Below are 17,809 nucleotides of genomic sequence, written 5' to 3'. Positions count from 1 at the left end.
AGGATATTGCTAATAGTTGCCTTAAAATACAATCATTTTCCATAAAAAAACTTGAATATTTATTATTAAGCAAATAACCTCATACCTTGTCCACCTAAAAAGTTCAATAAATTGATAAGAGTTGTGACTAGACTGAGAAAGATGAAACAGAAAACCTCTGGAGCTTTCTTTTTACATGACATAATTTTGTAGAGACTTTGGAGGGGGGAGATTTTGTTGGACACAAAATATCACTTATTTTATTCCAAAAATTGTAATCAGTTACCCTATTCAATGTACTATTCATATTCTACATGAAACAGCAGATTCCACTTGGATTTACTATGTTTAAATTTTTAGGATCACTGTGGAACATATCTTCTGCTAATAAAATACAACTATTTTGACTATAATGGACTAATATAATTATCTCTCTATTAGCTGCTCCATTAGTTCATTAATTAGATACTATTAGAGTCATCATTAGACTAGGAATAAATTTCTATCATCACAATTAAATAAATTTGGTTGTTGACCTAAGTACAGGAAAGAGACCATAATATGATTTTTAGCTCTCAAGAAAGAAAGCAACACATGGATAATAATGCAGGATATATTTTCAGTTTGATACAGCCTTAGAGATAACTATAGAATTAAGTAACTTAATGGAGAAATCAAATTCATCTTACATATGGCAACAGATAGGTGGACAGCAACACTCAGGGGAAAAAGTCTATCGTCTAAGACCACCAAGAGTTTACAGAGTAGTTGAGTGCTTTACTGGCTGTCTGCCATTCTTTGGCTGTCCCCTGTTAAATCTGAATATTTCATCCATTTATCATTAAATGAAATTTATAAACAGCATCTAGTTTTTCATTTTTATCTATAGCTGAATTAACTCTATACCATCAAAATCAACTAGATTATAAGATGAGAGAACAAGAATTTTTTTGTGAAAGAAAAGCTAAGGAGAAGGGAAGGAAAAAGACTCATTATTCAAATGCAACAGATTCAAATAATAGAGGTAAGAAGCTATAAATAGTAAGTTCTATTGGTAGATGATAACTGTAGAATTTCTATTCTGCAATTATCTGCAAAGAACAGGAGATTTCTCTCTGGTAGACCATAATTAGCAGAGAAATATCTAAGTCTTCCTTAGGGATACCTCATGGCTCCAAAGCCAGCAGGATCTAACTATAATTTGACTCTATTAATGTACCTACAGAAGGAGTATGTCCATGAATGAGACAGCTAAAGAGGTGTTGAAAAAGGAGCCATTATTGGCAAATTTAGGTAACATTCAAATAAGCTGGTCCAGAGGAGCCTTGATTAAGCATATGGGAACATGATGGTTTTAGGACAAGGCTCTTATAGTGGATGGGAGTGTCTAAGCTTCCTTAGCCACATATCACAGCTTCAGATTTATTCTGAGGTTCAGAGAAGTTAAGCAAACCACTCTGTGGAATTATTTACTCCTTAAGTCAGGATTTAGAACCATGAGTCCAACTATGAACCAAATGCCTCTAGAAGTGTATGTCTAGGCTACTATCGCCTCCTTCCCTTAGGTGATACATTTATTTGTAAAGAGTGAATATAGTTTAAATGCTACAATTTATAAAATCTGATAATTCACATAACTTGTTCTGAGGAAATTTCAACATATATATGAACAAAATTATATATCTGTTAAAGATACATATGTAGCTCCAGTCAAGGCCATTTTGCTCCTTCCTATCTGAATATCCAAATCCATACTGGGTAACATTAAAAACAGACAAAACTTTTGAAAACCAATATGAATACTTTTGGAGGCTCTTGAAGAGGCAGCAAATATAACTGGGTGGAGTTGGTGGGGAGGGAGGGGTGGCATGCTCTTCTTCCAACACATTCTAAACCTCACCCCTTAAGGTAGTTTTCTCTTCAGAGTCCATTCACTGTAGCAGTGGCTCACTCACTCATTCATGCAGCAAGTATTTATTGAGAATTTACTGTGCTCCAGGCATTCAGGCTTTAGCAGTGGTTTCTTCAATCTCTTTTCTTTCTGTCTACAGCCTACTTGTCTCTAGGGGTCAAATCAGACCTGCAGCTGCTGGCCTACGCCACAGCCAGAGCAACACCAGATTGGAGCCACATCTGCGATGGCAACACTGGCGCCTTAACCCACTGAGTAGGCAAGGGATCACACCTGTATCCTCATGGATACCAGTCAGAGTCATTTCCACTGAGGCACAACAGGAACTCCTTAACCCATTCTTCAACCAATAAGACCTTTATATCAGTGTACAGTTTATTATCTCCAACATATACCTATTCAGTCTTTTTGTTTTCCAATTCCATTCTTGTTTGATTACCCTGATGAGGACAGTAAAGAGCTCCCAGGAGCCCATCAGGGTGAACAGGGAATTCTGAGAAGATGAGAAAGGTGGGAAAGCTACGGAGACTTAAAGCATGTTTCTCTTGTACAAAGAGTTTGCCTATCGTCTACCAGATTTCCAGGCATACTCCCTGCCATCCTCAAACCCTTGACTTGAGTGATGAACATATGAACAGACAATTAAAACTGGCTATAATTGGATATAACAGAACATTTTTTTTTCTCTGCAACTTGGAACTCTTTACACATCCTAATAGAGAAAGTAGGCCTACAAATAATCATTTGGAGAGAATAGATCTTTATGAGCTTTTGGAACATAATAAAGAATACTATTACAGTACATGTTTAACTTTCCACAATTTTCATCAAATATTTTCTCACAAAACATTACCATAAATCTTTTTTAGTTTAGATTTATTATGACTTTAGAAATTCAGCTTCTTATTGAGGAGGTAAATGTTTGCAAAAAGCAAATAGTATAATGTTTCTCTTTTTACTCACTAAACATATCAAATTCTCACCTACTTACTTTTTTTTTTTGTCTTTTTGTTGTTGTTGTTGTTGTTGCTATTTCTTGGGCCGCTCCCGCGGCATATGGAGGTTCCCAGGCTAGGGGTTGAATCGGAGCTGTAGCCACCAGCCTACGCCAGAGCCACAGCAATGCGGGATCCGAGCGGCGTCTGCAACCTACACCACAGCTCACGGCAACGCAGGATCGTTAACCCACTGAGCAAGGGCAGGGACCCAACCCGCAACCTCATGGTTCCTAGTCAGATTCGTTAACCACTGCGCCACGACGGGAACTCCTACTTACATCTTTTTAAATATCACTCTCCTTCGATTCTTTACTCTTTCTAAGATTTATTTTAGTAGAAGTTATCGACTGCCATAACAAGTAATTATGAAAAAATTTAGGAGAAATTTCCCTTTTTTTTTTTTTTTTTTTTTTGTTAACTGGAAGCAAAACCTTTCTGTGATTGGATTTCTAGGACCCACTTACCTGTCAAACAGCTCTCCTCCTGTGACAAGTTCTAGGACCAGACTGATTTCTGTAGGGGTTTCGAATATCTCTTTCAGTTTTATCTGGGAAAAGACATAAAAAAAAAAACCCCACGAATTCTTTATTTTCGTCTTTCTGGGAAACAACTATAACCATGGCTACAACAGCATTCTCTATAATAGCAAGATGTTGGATTATGGTTAATAAGGGTTCCTTATTCTAGTAAAAGGGAGTCATTTGTCACTCTCTGGTTGTTTTGATCAGTTACCTTATTTCTTCAAAGCTCCTTTTAGGTTTGTATATTTTTCCTTTTGATGGCTGAAAAATACTTTCCTTAGAAACACTTCCTAATTTTGCCAAACCATCCCAATTTCTGAATGTCAACAGAATTAAATTAAAAAAACAGAAGCAAACATGCAAAACTTCCGAAACCATTTGAAAGCACTGTGGTTAGTAGAGAAACAAAAGCCCCTTTGTCCTTGAAAAAGAACTTCAGTTAGGGGTCTGAGACAGATTAGGACCAGATTAAAGCCTGTGTGTATGGAAAGGAAATCCCTCAATAGCTAAAGAGTTGTGGTAGATGAAAAATTACTCAGAAAAGTAATAGTGACAGCGATTAGACTGACCATAACAAGGTTTTCATCACATGCAGATAATCCAACCAATTATGGATACTTTCTTTCTGAAAAGCTAGTGGCCAGGACTCATCTATATTTGAGGAAAATTCCACATTGACTTCTCTTTGAAAGAAAAAAATGTGGATAATGTAAAAGTGGTGATTGTATACGGCAAATTTTGTTAACTGCTTATCCAAAGCCCTTCTCCCCCTGTTTTACTGCAAACAGAACTCTGGTTTGTTTAGGGAAGCAAGATGCCTAGTCTCAAATTAAGGATTATGATTGGACACCATGCAGTTTAGGGTGATCTTGTAACTAGCTCTGGTCAATAAAATCTGAAGAGAATTCTGCTGCAGCTGAAAATTCTGGAAAAGCTTTTTCTCTTCTCATCAGACTCTACTAGTGAGGTCTTTGCATTCCTTTTGTCTTGAATATAGACTTGAAGACTTGTAAAGACTGTGGGGCAGCTGTGAGGGAAACCATGGAGGGAACAATGAGGGTAAAGCATGGAGGTGAAAGCCAGTGCAACTGAAGATGGTAGAACCAGTGGATGGAAGGCATCTGGATCTTCAATGGCATCATTGAGGAGCTGAACCAGTGCCAACGACTGCCTATCTTCCGATTTCTTACAACAGAAGGAAAATATTTGTTTAAATCACCATATTTGAGTTTTCTGTTATTTATAGCTGAATACATTGCTAGCTAATATAGAAGTTTTAAGTACTTTGCCTTGAGCCTAAGCATTGCAGGTCATCCTCCTGAACTCTGCAACTTTCACAAAGAAATGAGAAAAGTATTTTAAGTGGCTCAATTCATAAAAACAAGTTATGGCCTGGAAAATGATTTTGTTCTTTTCATTTCATTGGCTCTAGAAAGCTTTCCCCCAGCCCTTCTTTTTTCTCTCAGTGCCTTTGTCTGGACATAGCCTAGAGCAGAGCTTCGGAGGATGTTTTATTTTCTCCATTCAACTACATCATTTATTTGAATCTTCACATTGTTTCGGAAGCAAATACTCTCTCATAGGAGATGGAAATGACTTTGGAAAGAAATGCATTTTTTTTTCCACAGGCATTTCAGCAATGGCATATTAATAAGATAGGCACACAAAAGGAAAAAGCCAGTGTTTTATTAGAGAGAGAAAAAAAAAACCTCCAGGTTTTTTTGTGTGAAAAATAAAGATGCATGAAAATCCATTTATGCATGAAAATAAAGATGGTATATACTACTTATCTGCCCATTTGGAAACTCTTTCAAGGGATAGTATTCTTAAGATTTATTCAGTTAAAGAATTAAAAAACAAGATCAGATAGGAAAAAGAGCTGGAGGAAGAATCTCCTCATTATCAGAATGGAAAGTAAAAAACAAAAATCTCGTTCCGTAACTCTGGACATTAATTGAAACAGTAGGTTAAAAACCACTTACAATGTTTGGATGTGAGAGGCGAAGAAGAACTCCTATCTCAGTTCTTACGATTTTTTTGTCCACCTAAAAGGCAAAAATGAGAGAAACTGAAAGATATTCCCACCTTAGAAATGTCTTCATTGGAGTAGAGAATCAGAAATAGCAATAACAATCTAGATGAATCAGGTCAATTGTAGAGATTAATTCCTAAACGTTTTGTCCTGTGTTCCTTCCTCCCTTTTTTGTCCAGCTGCAGGGTCTTTCCCTTCTGCTTCAGATATAAAAATATGGGTCACAACGTATCAGACCCCTTGCATGGCCCCTTTGCTATCAAAAGTCATTGCTATTACCACTAAGGCACAACCTACTCCTCCTCATCTTCCTTTCTTATATAGATCCCTGTCCCAAGCCCAATGGAGCTGTCCATGACTTCACCTGTCTTCCTTCCACAGAAGACAGCCTAACCCAGCCTAACCAATCAGAGTACTCAGTTCTCTGGCCATAGTGATTTCATCAGAGACATCCACCAGATCGAAATCACCACAATCAGGGAACTCCCTCCAAATTTTGCTCAAATAACCAAGAAAAAAATATTCTCTTTTTCTCTGAAACTGTGACAGCAGAAGAGGACAGGGTCTGCACCTTGAGAAACATCGACAGATGGCTTTAACAAAACATTACAGTAATACTGAAACCCCAAACACCATACCTTTACTATCTATGAAATACCTTGAAGAATGGTAGTTTTTAATTACTAAGAATTTTCAATTATAAAAAATATACTTTGCTAAAATTCTAACTTAGGTTTCCCAGAAAACAAACCTAAGGTGGACTATCAACATTTAGGTGTTTTATTTGGAAAGTGCAAACCCAAGGCAGTGAGAGTAAGAAAAGGGGAAGTGAGGCCAGGTAAGAGATGAACAATGCAGTGAGCCCACCGCTTACACTGAGCTGTAAAGACACAGAAGGTCATGTGGGCAGTTGTATCCAACTGGTGGGTAGTTCTCCAGAAGAGCTATATAAGGCCACCATGCCTTTAAGAAGTTCATGGGCAGGAGGAAAGAAAGAGAGTTTACTGCTGAGGAAACTCTTCTTCTTTCCCATTGGTGAATTCTGGCCCCACAGTGCTAACTTTTCCATACTTTTTTTTTTTTTTTTCTTCTTAGGGCCACACCTGCAGCATATGGAGGTTCCCAGGCTAGGGGTCGAATCAGAGCTATAGCTGCCGGCCTACACCACAGCCACATCAATGAAGGATCTGAGCTGTGTCTGTGATCTACACCACAGCTCACAGCAACGCCAGATTCTTAACCCACTGAGCAAGGCCAAGGATTGAACATGCGTCCTCATGGATGCTAGTCAGATTTGTTAACCACTGAGCCACGATGGGAACTCCCATCCTTTCCATACTTCTGACTGCATATCTAATCTCTTGGGCTATTATTTGTGATGCCATATCCCTCCTCCTAGGATGTCATATCTCACTCAAATTTAAAGAGACTTAAGGTACATGTTTGGTTGGCCTGGTAGTATGAAATGGCCAGTGGGTGGTCCAGCCCTCCCTGGTCTGGAAGATAGGCAGGTGGAAGGAATCTGAGGAGGCCCATAGGAATTTTGCCCAAACAGGATTCAGTCTTGAGTTTTTAATCTGTCACAGGTAAACCAGATTGACAGCAGTGGGACCACAGTTCTGCTTTTCTAATTTATTGTATTTTATTGCCTCTCAGAAAGAGCTTCGTCTCCCACTTACATTCTTTGTGCCATTGTTCTAGTTGCCAATATGAAATGGATAATTATAAAATGGCTTGGACACACGGGGTTTTTCTGTAAAGTTTCATTTTACCTCCCTTATTTAAACTGCCCTAAATATTCAAAGAAATATATCCTTTCATCCTCATAAAGTCATTTAAGAAAAAAATAATTTCATAAGAGTGATTACACAGATTTGTCCAGTTTTAAAACTCTGTAGAAATCCAGGTTCCTTAATATTGAAAGAAATCCCAAATTTGCTGTCTCCATGGGGAAGAAAGAAATGGATAAAAGGTATAATTCTAGAGTAATATCAGAGAAAAAGGCTCCACCATTGGAACAGAGTTGATCAAATACGAGCCCTTCATTGAGATATGCAGCAAATTTACTCCTATGCTGGGCTTGGGAAGGTTGAGGGAGGAAAAAAGAAGGGAGAATTGAAAAATATGTGAATAAGAAAGTAATGAGGAATTAATGAGGGGGTGGGGAGGAAGACCAGCTTCTGCATGTGAGAATGATGGTTAGAGACAGAGGTGGTGAATGAACTAGAGAAAAAGAGACGGACTGCAACATGGATTTCTGGCAGCCTCAATCCTCTTGGCTGCCTCATATATGTTCTACATCTAGACTCTGAAACTTCAAATACTCTTGGCAAGTTGGGGTGACCTAAATGGATAGAGATTACTGCTCTAGTTCTTCCATGATTCAGTCAAATAAAATGGCATTTCCACATAAAATTCTCAGCCTCATCTCATGTTCTTTGCAGAGATTGAGACCGTATGTCTTATTTTGTCTCTGTTATCCCTCTGGCTCCTTGGGCTCCTTTTTGGTTTTAACAAAGAGAACATGATGTGAAGTAAAGAAGTACAGAGCTGTGCTCCTCAAATCTTTGGTGGAAAGAAGCAAAATATAAATTATTAATGGGTAAACAGACAAATGTCTTTAACTTTTCACAACTCTTTATGCACAGATTCTGCTTAATTTAGCATTCTGTTTTCTGACATATCAACAAGTACATGTTGGCACTAACATATTTGGTGAAAAGACTTGACAACTAGAGCTTTGTTAAATTTAAGAATGACAGTTTTAGCCTACAAAGATTTGAAACCTAAGAACTGCTGTTTGAACACGCAAAAATCAAATGTGGGACACAGATACAAATATTGAGGTTTTCCTATATGAGGCTCATATGTCCAATAACTACAGAATTTTAACCAAGTCTGATTATACCCTTTATCTTCCAGTCCTAACAGAAACCTGGCTATCTTGTGTCTTCCATTCATCCTGTTACTACAGTACAGTACAGTACAACACTGATCATCTAATTGATCTTTGAAGAAGTAAAGGGCATTTCCACTTCTGAACCTCTCCACTTTGTACTGGATAGTCTTTTGTCTTGAATGTTATTCTCCCAGTGTGACTTTGGATCTGATGGAGAGGAGAATGGAAGGAGGTGATGGTTCAAAGGTGGAGGTGGTGATAAGCACTGGACTTGGTGGGGTGGGAACAGGAAGAACATGGAAATTGTAGAGAAACCAATATCCTCTGTTACATTTACCAATTCTAGCATAATGCCAATCTGGTTCTGATCAGTATGGGAAGACAAACTAACGAAGCATTTCACTCAAATAGGCTTGGTGTTGAATATTATGAAACATATTTTGGTAGTTCTATAATAGCCATCTCCTACTCCCTGGAAATTCTAAAACATTTGGGAGGGCAAAAAGGAGAAAAGAAAGCTTTCTAGTGGAGGAGGAGCTCAGGGGTTAGAATAGAATTTAGGCAAGACAAAAATTCTCTGAGAAGCTCAACCCAGAAAGAAAGATACTTGTCTTTCAGACCCTGAAACTTTTCTAAGTGAGGTAGGTTCAGAAGAGAGCAGCTTCCTCCAGGGAGGTTACCTCTGCTCCTTCATTCTTATATTCTAAAATATAAGCCTCCTGCTTACAGATGCTAGAAATTCTTTCACAGAAAACAGTCTTTGACTTTAAAGTGAATGAAGTAGGCTTAAAATATTCCTGGGAGAGGAGTCCCCACTGAAGGGCAGCAGGCTAAGGAGCTGGCATTGCTGCACCTGTGGCCTAGACTGCCACTGCAGCTTGGCTTTTGATCCCTGGCCCGGGGAACTTCCATACGCTGTGGGTGCAGACAGAAAAGAAAAAAAAAAATTCCTGGGAGAGATAACAAGCTGAACAAAGTTTATGCAGAAGATGTGGCTGATGCCAGACTCTCTTTAGAAGCAGGTCTGGCTTAACAGAGGGAGAGAAAAGAAGGAAGAGAACATGGTATATAAAGTAGAAAGGACTTTACATTTTTACACACCTCTTTCTCTTGTTTCATCTCTGGCATTGAGAATATATGGTGGCAATCCTCACTTACTATCTCTTATTTTTAAAAAGACCTCATCTTGTTCTTTACCCCTTTTCCTGCTTCCAAAGCCGGTCTCCACCCCGCTTAGTGGAAAACCTCTCCAGAGCTGTCTCTGCATTCTTTATCCACTTCCTCCTCACTTCTCCCATATGTTTGTCAGTGCAATTTAATCTGGCTTCATCCCAAGAACCCCTCCCAAACTGCCTTTAGAAGAAATCAGTGGTCTCCTTGTAGAAGACTAGCTTCTTTTCTGATCTTATTCCATCAGCAGCATTTAATATAATATTTGATCACTCTCTTCCTCACACAAAACGGATCACTCCTTGTCACCATTCTGGTCTGACTTTTCTTTTACTTTAAAGGCTATAGTTACTGTAACACTTCCTGACTAGTCTCCCTGCTTTGATTCTTAGCCTTTGCAATCATTCCCTCTGCATACAGCAGCCAGAGTGAGACCTTTACAATGTCAATCAGATTATGTCTCTCTTCAACTTAAATGCCTTTGTTGGCATTCCATTGTGTTTAAAATAAATGCAAACTTGATCAAGGTCTTAAAACTCAGGATGGCTTGGTCTCACCCTTTTGATCATAAGTCATTTTTTCTCCCTACACAGGCCCCTCAAGTCCCAGACCAGGCTCCAAGGCCTTTCTTTGCACATGCCACCCCTTCTTCCACCAGATCATCTCACTTCACTCAGAGAGTAACTGAGAGGACTTCCCTGGCCACTGCATCAAAAATAGCTACACACCCAGACACATACACACACCCTAATCATCACTCTAATCCCTTTATAACAGTTACACAAATCTATCTTACCACTGAGTCATGAATTCATTGTTTCTTCCACCAGAACAGAAGCTCTATGAGAGTAAGAGCTTGTCTATTTTTTATACATCAGTATCTGCAGTGTTATTTACCAACCCCTAGTATACATTAATTTATTGAATGAATAAATGAGGGATGGTGCTGTTTGACTACAAAAGGTTAGTGGTTTAAAGGGAAATATGCCTGGTTTAACAGCTTTGGTTAGATGAGACTGGACTTGGTTAGTATTTCTCCTTCCACCATTCAAATTTATATAACATTTTTGTCATGTTATCAACACCAATGGAGTAGAGAATGCCTGCCTGTCTCACAGTCTGAGCTAAGTACCCAGATCTCCTACAGCTTACAAAGATAATAGCTTGTGATTTCCAAACTGTGAGCCACAAACAGCCACTTTCTCCCACAGAAAACGGGGGATTCTCCATGAAATGTAATTAATTCTGGTGTTCTGGTGAAGGTACTGACTAGAATTCTAAACTCATCGCAGCAGGTACTGATACTCCATATCTGCTCCTCTACCCCATTATAGGACAAAGAGCTTTCATAGTCTTTCTTTCAAACAGCACCCCTTGACTTTAACTGGTGTGATCCATGCTTTGGGTCAAACAAAACCACAGAAGAGATTAAATGAGAGTGAAATGATGAAAATTAGAAAAGAGAACAGTGAGAATTGGAATGTACCATGCACTCCTAAAGAAGAAGAAGTGAGATCCTTGGTAAGCAGAGAATTCTTGAGACGGGACACAACTGTTTTTTTGTTTTTGTTGTTTTTTGTTTTTGCTTTGTTTCTGTGCCTACCAGGGGACAGTTTCAAAGAAAAGTTTTGCTGGGTCCCTGCTTCTATATTGAGGTGGCTTCAATACCCACATGGTCGGATTCATGCAAAAAAGAAATGGCTACCTGGTGATTTTAAAAAGGGAAAATAATATTAGCTTCCTCAATTCTCTTTTATGTTCATATTGCCAGGGCTGGAGGGCAATACATATTATAAATGTCTATAGAAGTATCATAGCCACTTTAAAAAAAATGTAAAATATAAAAAATAAGAGAAACATATCTACCATTATAACATAATCATTATCATTAAACTCAAAGGTTCATTTCCTTTCAGTTTTTAAAACCATGCATATTTCTCTATATAAATATGGAAATACAACTTTGTTTCTTATAATGGTCACTGAAAATACAACAAAGTTTTAAGAATACCTAATGTTCACAAAGAGAATGTTGAGAGGCATAACACTATTCTTTCAGAAGCCCTGAGGTCTCCCTTTGATCTTAAAAGTAAGCAATCATCTATGAGATCTAAAACTGAGAAATTAGGTATTCAAGAAGCTTGTGACTTTGTAACTTGTCAAATAATGAAAACAAAAAGTACTCCTGGATATATTAGCATTTAGACCCCATCAATTACATCTTAGGGTTGAATCCCTTACTGAGGATACTTTGAATAGGGGAACATCTGGACACTCTTAGAAGCTTTAGCTCCTTGACTGTTCTTTCTAACACAATTAAGACCTTCAGATACCCTGGTTAATAGTCTTCAAAAATACTAAAGATACTTCCTTAAAAAAAGAAAAAGAACAGGCTATAGACAAGAAAGGCATTTAAATAACACCAAAAGTAATATAATAATGCTATGAGGCTGGAATAGGAAAAAGGTATTAGAAGTCTTAATGACTCAAAGTTTGAAAAAAATTCCATTCTAGATGTTGCTCCACAGTAGTATTCCTTCTTGTCTGGATTTGCCTTAACATAAACCCCAGAGCTTCATTTTTCTGGGAAGAGACCAGATATTTCCGAAATCAGAACTAAAGCATACCAGCTCAGCCCTCCTCAAAGTCTTTTTCTTTACTGTGGTATGTACAACCTCAAGGTACTCCATCAGCGTGTCCTTAAATCTCCTCTGGATTAAATGGCTCAGAGCTTAAAAGTCCCATGTGTGAGTAATTGGGTAGATATGTATACATCTCATGCTAGCGCCCTAGCATTGCTTCCTCTCTGATAGTTTCCAGGAATGACAGGCTTCAGAGAAGGCAGTAGAAAGGGGCAGGTACGGGGCTATTCTGTCTTTGAATGGCTGACCATTATTCAACCCCATGATGTGTCCCCCAGCTATCTACAGTTGCTGGTCTTCTCACCTAGTCAGGTCTCTAGGGTAGTCAGCCTCTGATGATGGCTGTGGGCTGTGCTGCATGGCTGTGCTGCTTCAGCCTCACTCTAGGGACCATGCTCCCATGGGTAACTTAGTTGCCCTTGATCCCTGAAGCCAGTGTGGGAAGAACGGGATGAGGGAGAGAGCTCTGAAAGAGACCTGAATTTACACTGAATGTTTACCCTAAAGAAATTCTTTTAAATTAAAAGAGACTCTTAAACTGAAAAAAACTAAGATATCTTTGACAGAAAACTTTAACTATTTCCCCCCATATATTCAGTTGGTACTAGATTCAGGAAGAATTTTAATTATCATAAAAAATAGAGGATACTTAAATTTCTTTTTTTGCAGATATAAATATGGCAGGTAAATACTGATACTCAAACACATCCCCCCTCATAAAAATATGTCAAAATTTGGAGTTCCCATTAAGAATCCAACTAGTATCCTTGAGGATGTAGGTTCGATCCCGGACTCACTCAGTGGGTTAAGGATCTGGTGTTGTTGCAAGCTGTGGCGTAGGTTGCAGATGTGGCTTGGATCCCATGTTACTATGGCTGTGTTGTAGGCTGGCAGCTGCAGCTCCAATTAGACCCCAAGTTCCCAAGCTTGGGAACTTCCACATGCTGCAGGTGCAGCTGTGAAAAAGAAACATCAAAATTTAAAAGATGAGGATGGTACTCTTGGATCCACTTTGATTAATCAATAAAAGAAATCATTCATAGCCTATAGTACTTGATTATTTAGGTCATAAACTGAAACTGATCATGACACCCAAATTATTTCCTGATGCTATGATGGAAAAACAGTTCTAGATTATTCTGCTCTCAAAATTTCAAAGTAAAATCCTCCCAGTGATAGCCTGATATGCTGTGGGGGAAAAAAGCATTGTAGATATAACTATCCATTTTATACATTTTTCAGAATTCTAGGATAGAGATAAGTATGAGCAGCTTTAATTGAATTTATCCTGTGATACTGACAAAGCAGAAAGCAAACTGGAACTCCATATACACAGCCACAACCTCTTGTGGCTTCACCCCATCTACCAATAAGACAAAAGGCAGGAGTTCCCATTGTGCTTCAGTGGGTTAAGGACCCAACTTTGTCTCCCTGAGGATGCAAGTTTGATCTCTGGCCTCACTCAGTGGGTTAAGGATCCAGAGTTGCCACAAGCTGTGCTGTAGGTCACAGATACAGCTGGGATCAGGTGATGCTGTGGCTGTGGGCCTGCAGCTGCAGCTCAGATTCAACTCCTAGCCTGTGAACTTCCAAATGCTGCAGGTGTGGCTGTAAAAAGGAAAGGAAAAAAAAAAATGGCAAAAGGCAAACAGAGCCACACCAAGCAACGTTTTGTATATAACTCTCTCGTTATTTTTCTTTCATTTGTTAGTAGATATTGTATGCTGAAATTCATTAAACTGAGGTTTTAACAGCATTTGGAAAAGAAATATGTTGCTTATATTCTCTGTACAAAGGAAACTCTTGTTTTAGAGTGTGACATGAATTTCACTCAGCTTCTCTGTGCCTGTGTGTCAACAAAGGCTTTTTCATCCTTTATCAGTTTCGTAAGGAGCAACATCTAGTTTCAGTCCCAGATCTGGGCCACAGTCATTCCTTACTTTTTTTTTTTGGTCTTTTTTCTCTTTCAGGACCTGGCTGGTATCAATAGAAGGGACTCAGATTTTGGAAAGCCCTGGGTTCCACTTCTCCATGCTACTGTGTCCTTCAGGGAAACATCCCTTTTTTTAAAAAAACTCCCCTAAGCAAAACACTCCTTTGAGGCACTTGTTATTAACATATGAAATGGGTTGCTACATATCGTGGAAAAATTATGTATGGGCTCCATTCATATCAGTATTATGTGTCTTTACTGTTACAACAACTGAAGCATATGGTGATTTGAGAGTGCTTACTTTTATTTATTTATTTATTATTATTATTTTTTGTCTTTTTGCTATTTCTTGGGCCGCTCCCACGGCATATGGAGATTCCCAGGTTAGGGGTCTAATCGGAGCTGTAGCTACCAGCCTACACCACAGCTCACAGCAACGCCGGATCCTTAATCCACTGAGCAAGGCCAGGGACCGAACCCGCAACCTCATGGTTCCTAGTCGGATTCGTTAACCACTGCACCATGATGGGAACTCCAATTTATTTATTTTTATTATTTATTTATTTATTTTGTCTTTTTAGGCTCACACCCACGGCATATGGAAGTTCCCAGGCTAGGGGTACAGCTGCTGGCCTCCTCACAGCCATAGCAACGTCTGCAACCTATATCACAGCTCACGTCGGCAATGCTGGATCCCTCACCTTTTGAGCAAGGTCAGGGACCGAATCCGCATCCTCGTGGATCCTAGTCAGGTTCATTACCGACTGGGCCTCAGCAGGAACTTTGTGACTGCTTACTTTTAAAAGAGCAGATGTAAGCTGATTCAATATTGAAAATTATTTTGATCTCGTCTAATCAATATCTTTTGCATAGACTCATTCATTTCCTTTCTTTTAGCAAGTTAATGGTTTGGAGTTTCACAACTTGATCTTTTCTTAGCCTTCTTTCTCCTCTTCTTAAATTGTCTGGATAAAGATTTGACCACCATTCAACTTTGTATCATAAAGAAATACAAAAATCAAAACTTATTAAAGTGTTTTTCCTGGTTTTCCCTTCTAAGATAGGAATCCTAAGTTTGCTTCGAGGCTGATCAGCTATGTTCCTTCAGGCTCTCTCAGCTTTCCTGGTTGTGGTCCATCAGGCACCACTCCCCAGCTCTGCCCTTCTGACCTTGGGCTTCTCTCAACTCTCCTAATGTCCAGTATCTCTCTTTTGGTTACAAGGCCTTTTCCACCCACCTCACTTAGAGTTTCTGGTCTCTTTCTTGTATTAGGGTATAGTAACATAAGCTCTCCCTCTGGTATGGGCTAGTTAGTTATCTCCTTTTTCTTTTCCATAGATTCATAGTAAAGGTCAAGATCACTAGAGTTCTAACCACACACTCCTTATAAAAGAGGGTTCTGGGTTCTAGAGGTTTACCTTTAATAACTTAAGCGGTCTGTGTAACTGCGAAGTATTTCTTTTTGGTCAGTAGCATATAGGCACCAGCTCTCCATCTCTTAATTTCTCTCTCCTTACCTGCCTTGCCTCACCTTGCCTCTGAATTAGGGTGTTTATTTTTTTAAAGGCAACAAAATACCTGTGAAAGATCAATATAATGAGAGAATAGATAAGTGAGCGGAATTGTGAAAGATTCCAAAAGCATTTCTATCAAGAAAGAAAACAAACCAAACTGCAACAACTAATTCTCTTCGAGAATGTTCAGACTTCCAAGTGGATCTTTAACGGTAAAGCATACAAATCAGGCAAAAATTTTAACATTCCACCCTGCTACCTCTCTTCTCTTGTAGACATTTACTGGTCATAAACTGAATAGAAATATCCCTGTTCCTATTCCAGGAAACCCAGCTTAATAGTCCCTATGAAAATCAATAGGTTCCAACTGACAGAATGAATGAAGTTTCACTTCACTTGACACGGCTTGTTATCTGCAAGCCACTTTCCTTAATGTGTTCTGAGACCTCAATTGGGCTGAAAAAGTCTATTTGAGCCAGTGATTTATTATTCTCTTCTCTGTCACTGACCAAGGGCGACCTTGACTGCACTTCTAGAGCATAACCATGAGTGGTTAAAAGTAGCTGTGGCAATGCTTAATAGATGCACATCTTTAACTGAGATTAACCTAGCCATCTATTACATACATCACAGAAACTGAAAAATGAATGGTCCATGGTCAGTTTTCTATGTTACCAAAGGTTAGACCGAAGGAGACAAAAAACAGGTAATCCTCAGTTTACACAGCCGTTTAAATGGAATTATCTCTATTTTAGAACTGAGGAACCTGAAAACTCCTCTAATGGAGATCTTCTGGAGATTTAACTACCAAGAATTTGAAGGCGGCCTGAGTACATTCTGCATTTTAATGCAGAGCAATCTTTCAAAGTCTCCTGCAGCATCATATGTATATACTCATGGAGGTAATTCATAAAAATATGAGGAAAAATGAATGCAAGTTAAGAACTCATAAAATTATTAGCAAGTCACAATGCGTGGCTCTTCAACTAACTGAAGAGGATAAAAGGTCTCTTTTACACTTTAGCACTTATAAAATTTTATAAAAGTTAGGAACATTTACTAGGCGAATGTTAATTAAATTATTCAAGAAAAGCCTTTCCTGAAATCTGCAGGTAATTTTATATTATAACTAAAATATGACAAAATTTAGATCTGAAACAGCTTTCACACTATGCATCAACTCACATTGCTCCAACGACAAGAACAAGAATAGAGCAGTAGGGCTGAAAGTGTTCCAAATCTAGAAATCACAGGCATCCAAGACTGGTTTAAGTATGAGGTCCTATGATCAGAAATCTTTTAAAATATCATATTAAATTTTATTCATAATAGTAACACATATAGCTATTTTTAGCAGATATATAATTAATTTATTCATACAGAAGTATACAACATGTCTGGTGCTGCTCATTGCTTATGGGTTTTTTTTTGATATATACATAAGAAGAAATTTATTATAGGAATTGGCTCACATGGTTATGGAAGCTGGGAAGTCTGACAATCTGCCATCTGGAGAACTGGGGGAGCCAGTGGTGTAATTCAGTTCCCAGTCCAAAGGCCTGAGCATCAGCGAGATGATAATATAAAGTCCTGAGCTGAGTCTGAAAGCCTTAAAATCAGGAGTGCTGATTTCTGAGGACAGGAGAAGATGATGTCCCAGCTCAAGAAGAGAGAGTAAATTCATTATTCCTTTGCCATTTTGTTCTAGGCTCCCAGAGGATTGGACGGTACCCACTAATATTACTCAGTCTACTGATTCTAAAACTAATCTCTTCGGGAAATACCCTCACAGACACATTAAGAAATGATGTTTTACCAGTTATCTGGGTGGTGCTTACCCTAGTCAAGCTGATATATAACATTAACCATTTCACCACACATTCACAACTCCCTAAGAAAGCGACATCTGTCCTTCCTCTATTCTTTGATTTGCTTTGAAATGACAGCAAAAAAGTTATTGAAAACCATTTACTAAGTCCTAATGGTATATCATCTTTACGCTCTGTGTAATAGAAGCTATCCTCTGCCTGCAGAGAGATTAAAATCTTTTAAGATGAATGGGATATTACATAAATAACTAGAAAACAAGAAGGAATGTGATAGTTAAAGAGGTACTTAGTATATGAGCATCAGAAAAAGACAAGTAGTAACAACAATAATATCCGACATTTAAGAAGCACTTAATACATGCCAAATGCTCCTCTAAGT

At 38.5% G+C, this 17,809-nt stretch overlaps 1 protein-coding gene across 1 annotated transcript in view; it reads right to left on the bottom strand.

Moving 5' to 3' along the window:
• CAMK4 (calcium/calmodulin dependent protein kinase IV) overlaps positions 1-17,809 on the bottom strand; it is a 224,195-nt gene that overhangs the window by 84,660 nt on the left and 121,726 nt on the right. The window contains exons 3-4 of the mRNA XM_047778407.1: positions 5,393-5,455; positions 3,354-3,436 (exon numbers count right to left, since the gene is read on the bottom strand). Coding sequence (XP_047634363.1) covers positions 3,354-3,436; positions 5,393-5,455 — 146 coding nt within the window. The remainder of the gene's footprint in view (positions 1-3,353; positions 3,437-5,392; positions 5,456-17,809) is intronic.

This window comes from Phacochoerus africanus, chromosome 4 (genome assembly GCF_016906955.1).
Source record: "Phacochoerus africanus isolate WHEZ1 chromosome 4, ROS_Pafr_v1, whole genome shotgun sequence".
In the NCBI taxonomy this organism is placed as follows: Eukaryota; Metazoa; Chordata; class Mammalia; order Artiodactyla; family Suidae; genus Phacochoerus; species Phacochoerus africanus.
This window is presented reverse-complemented; position numbering and strand designations above follow the sequence as displayed.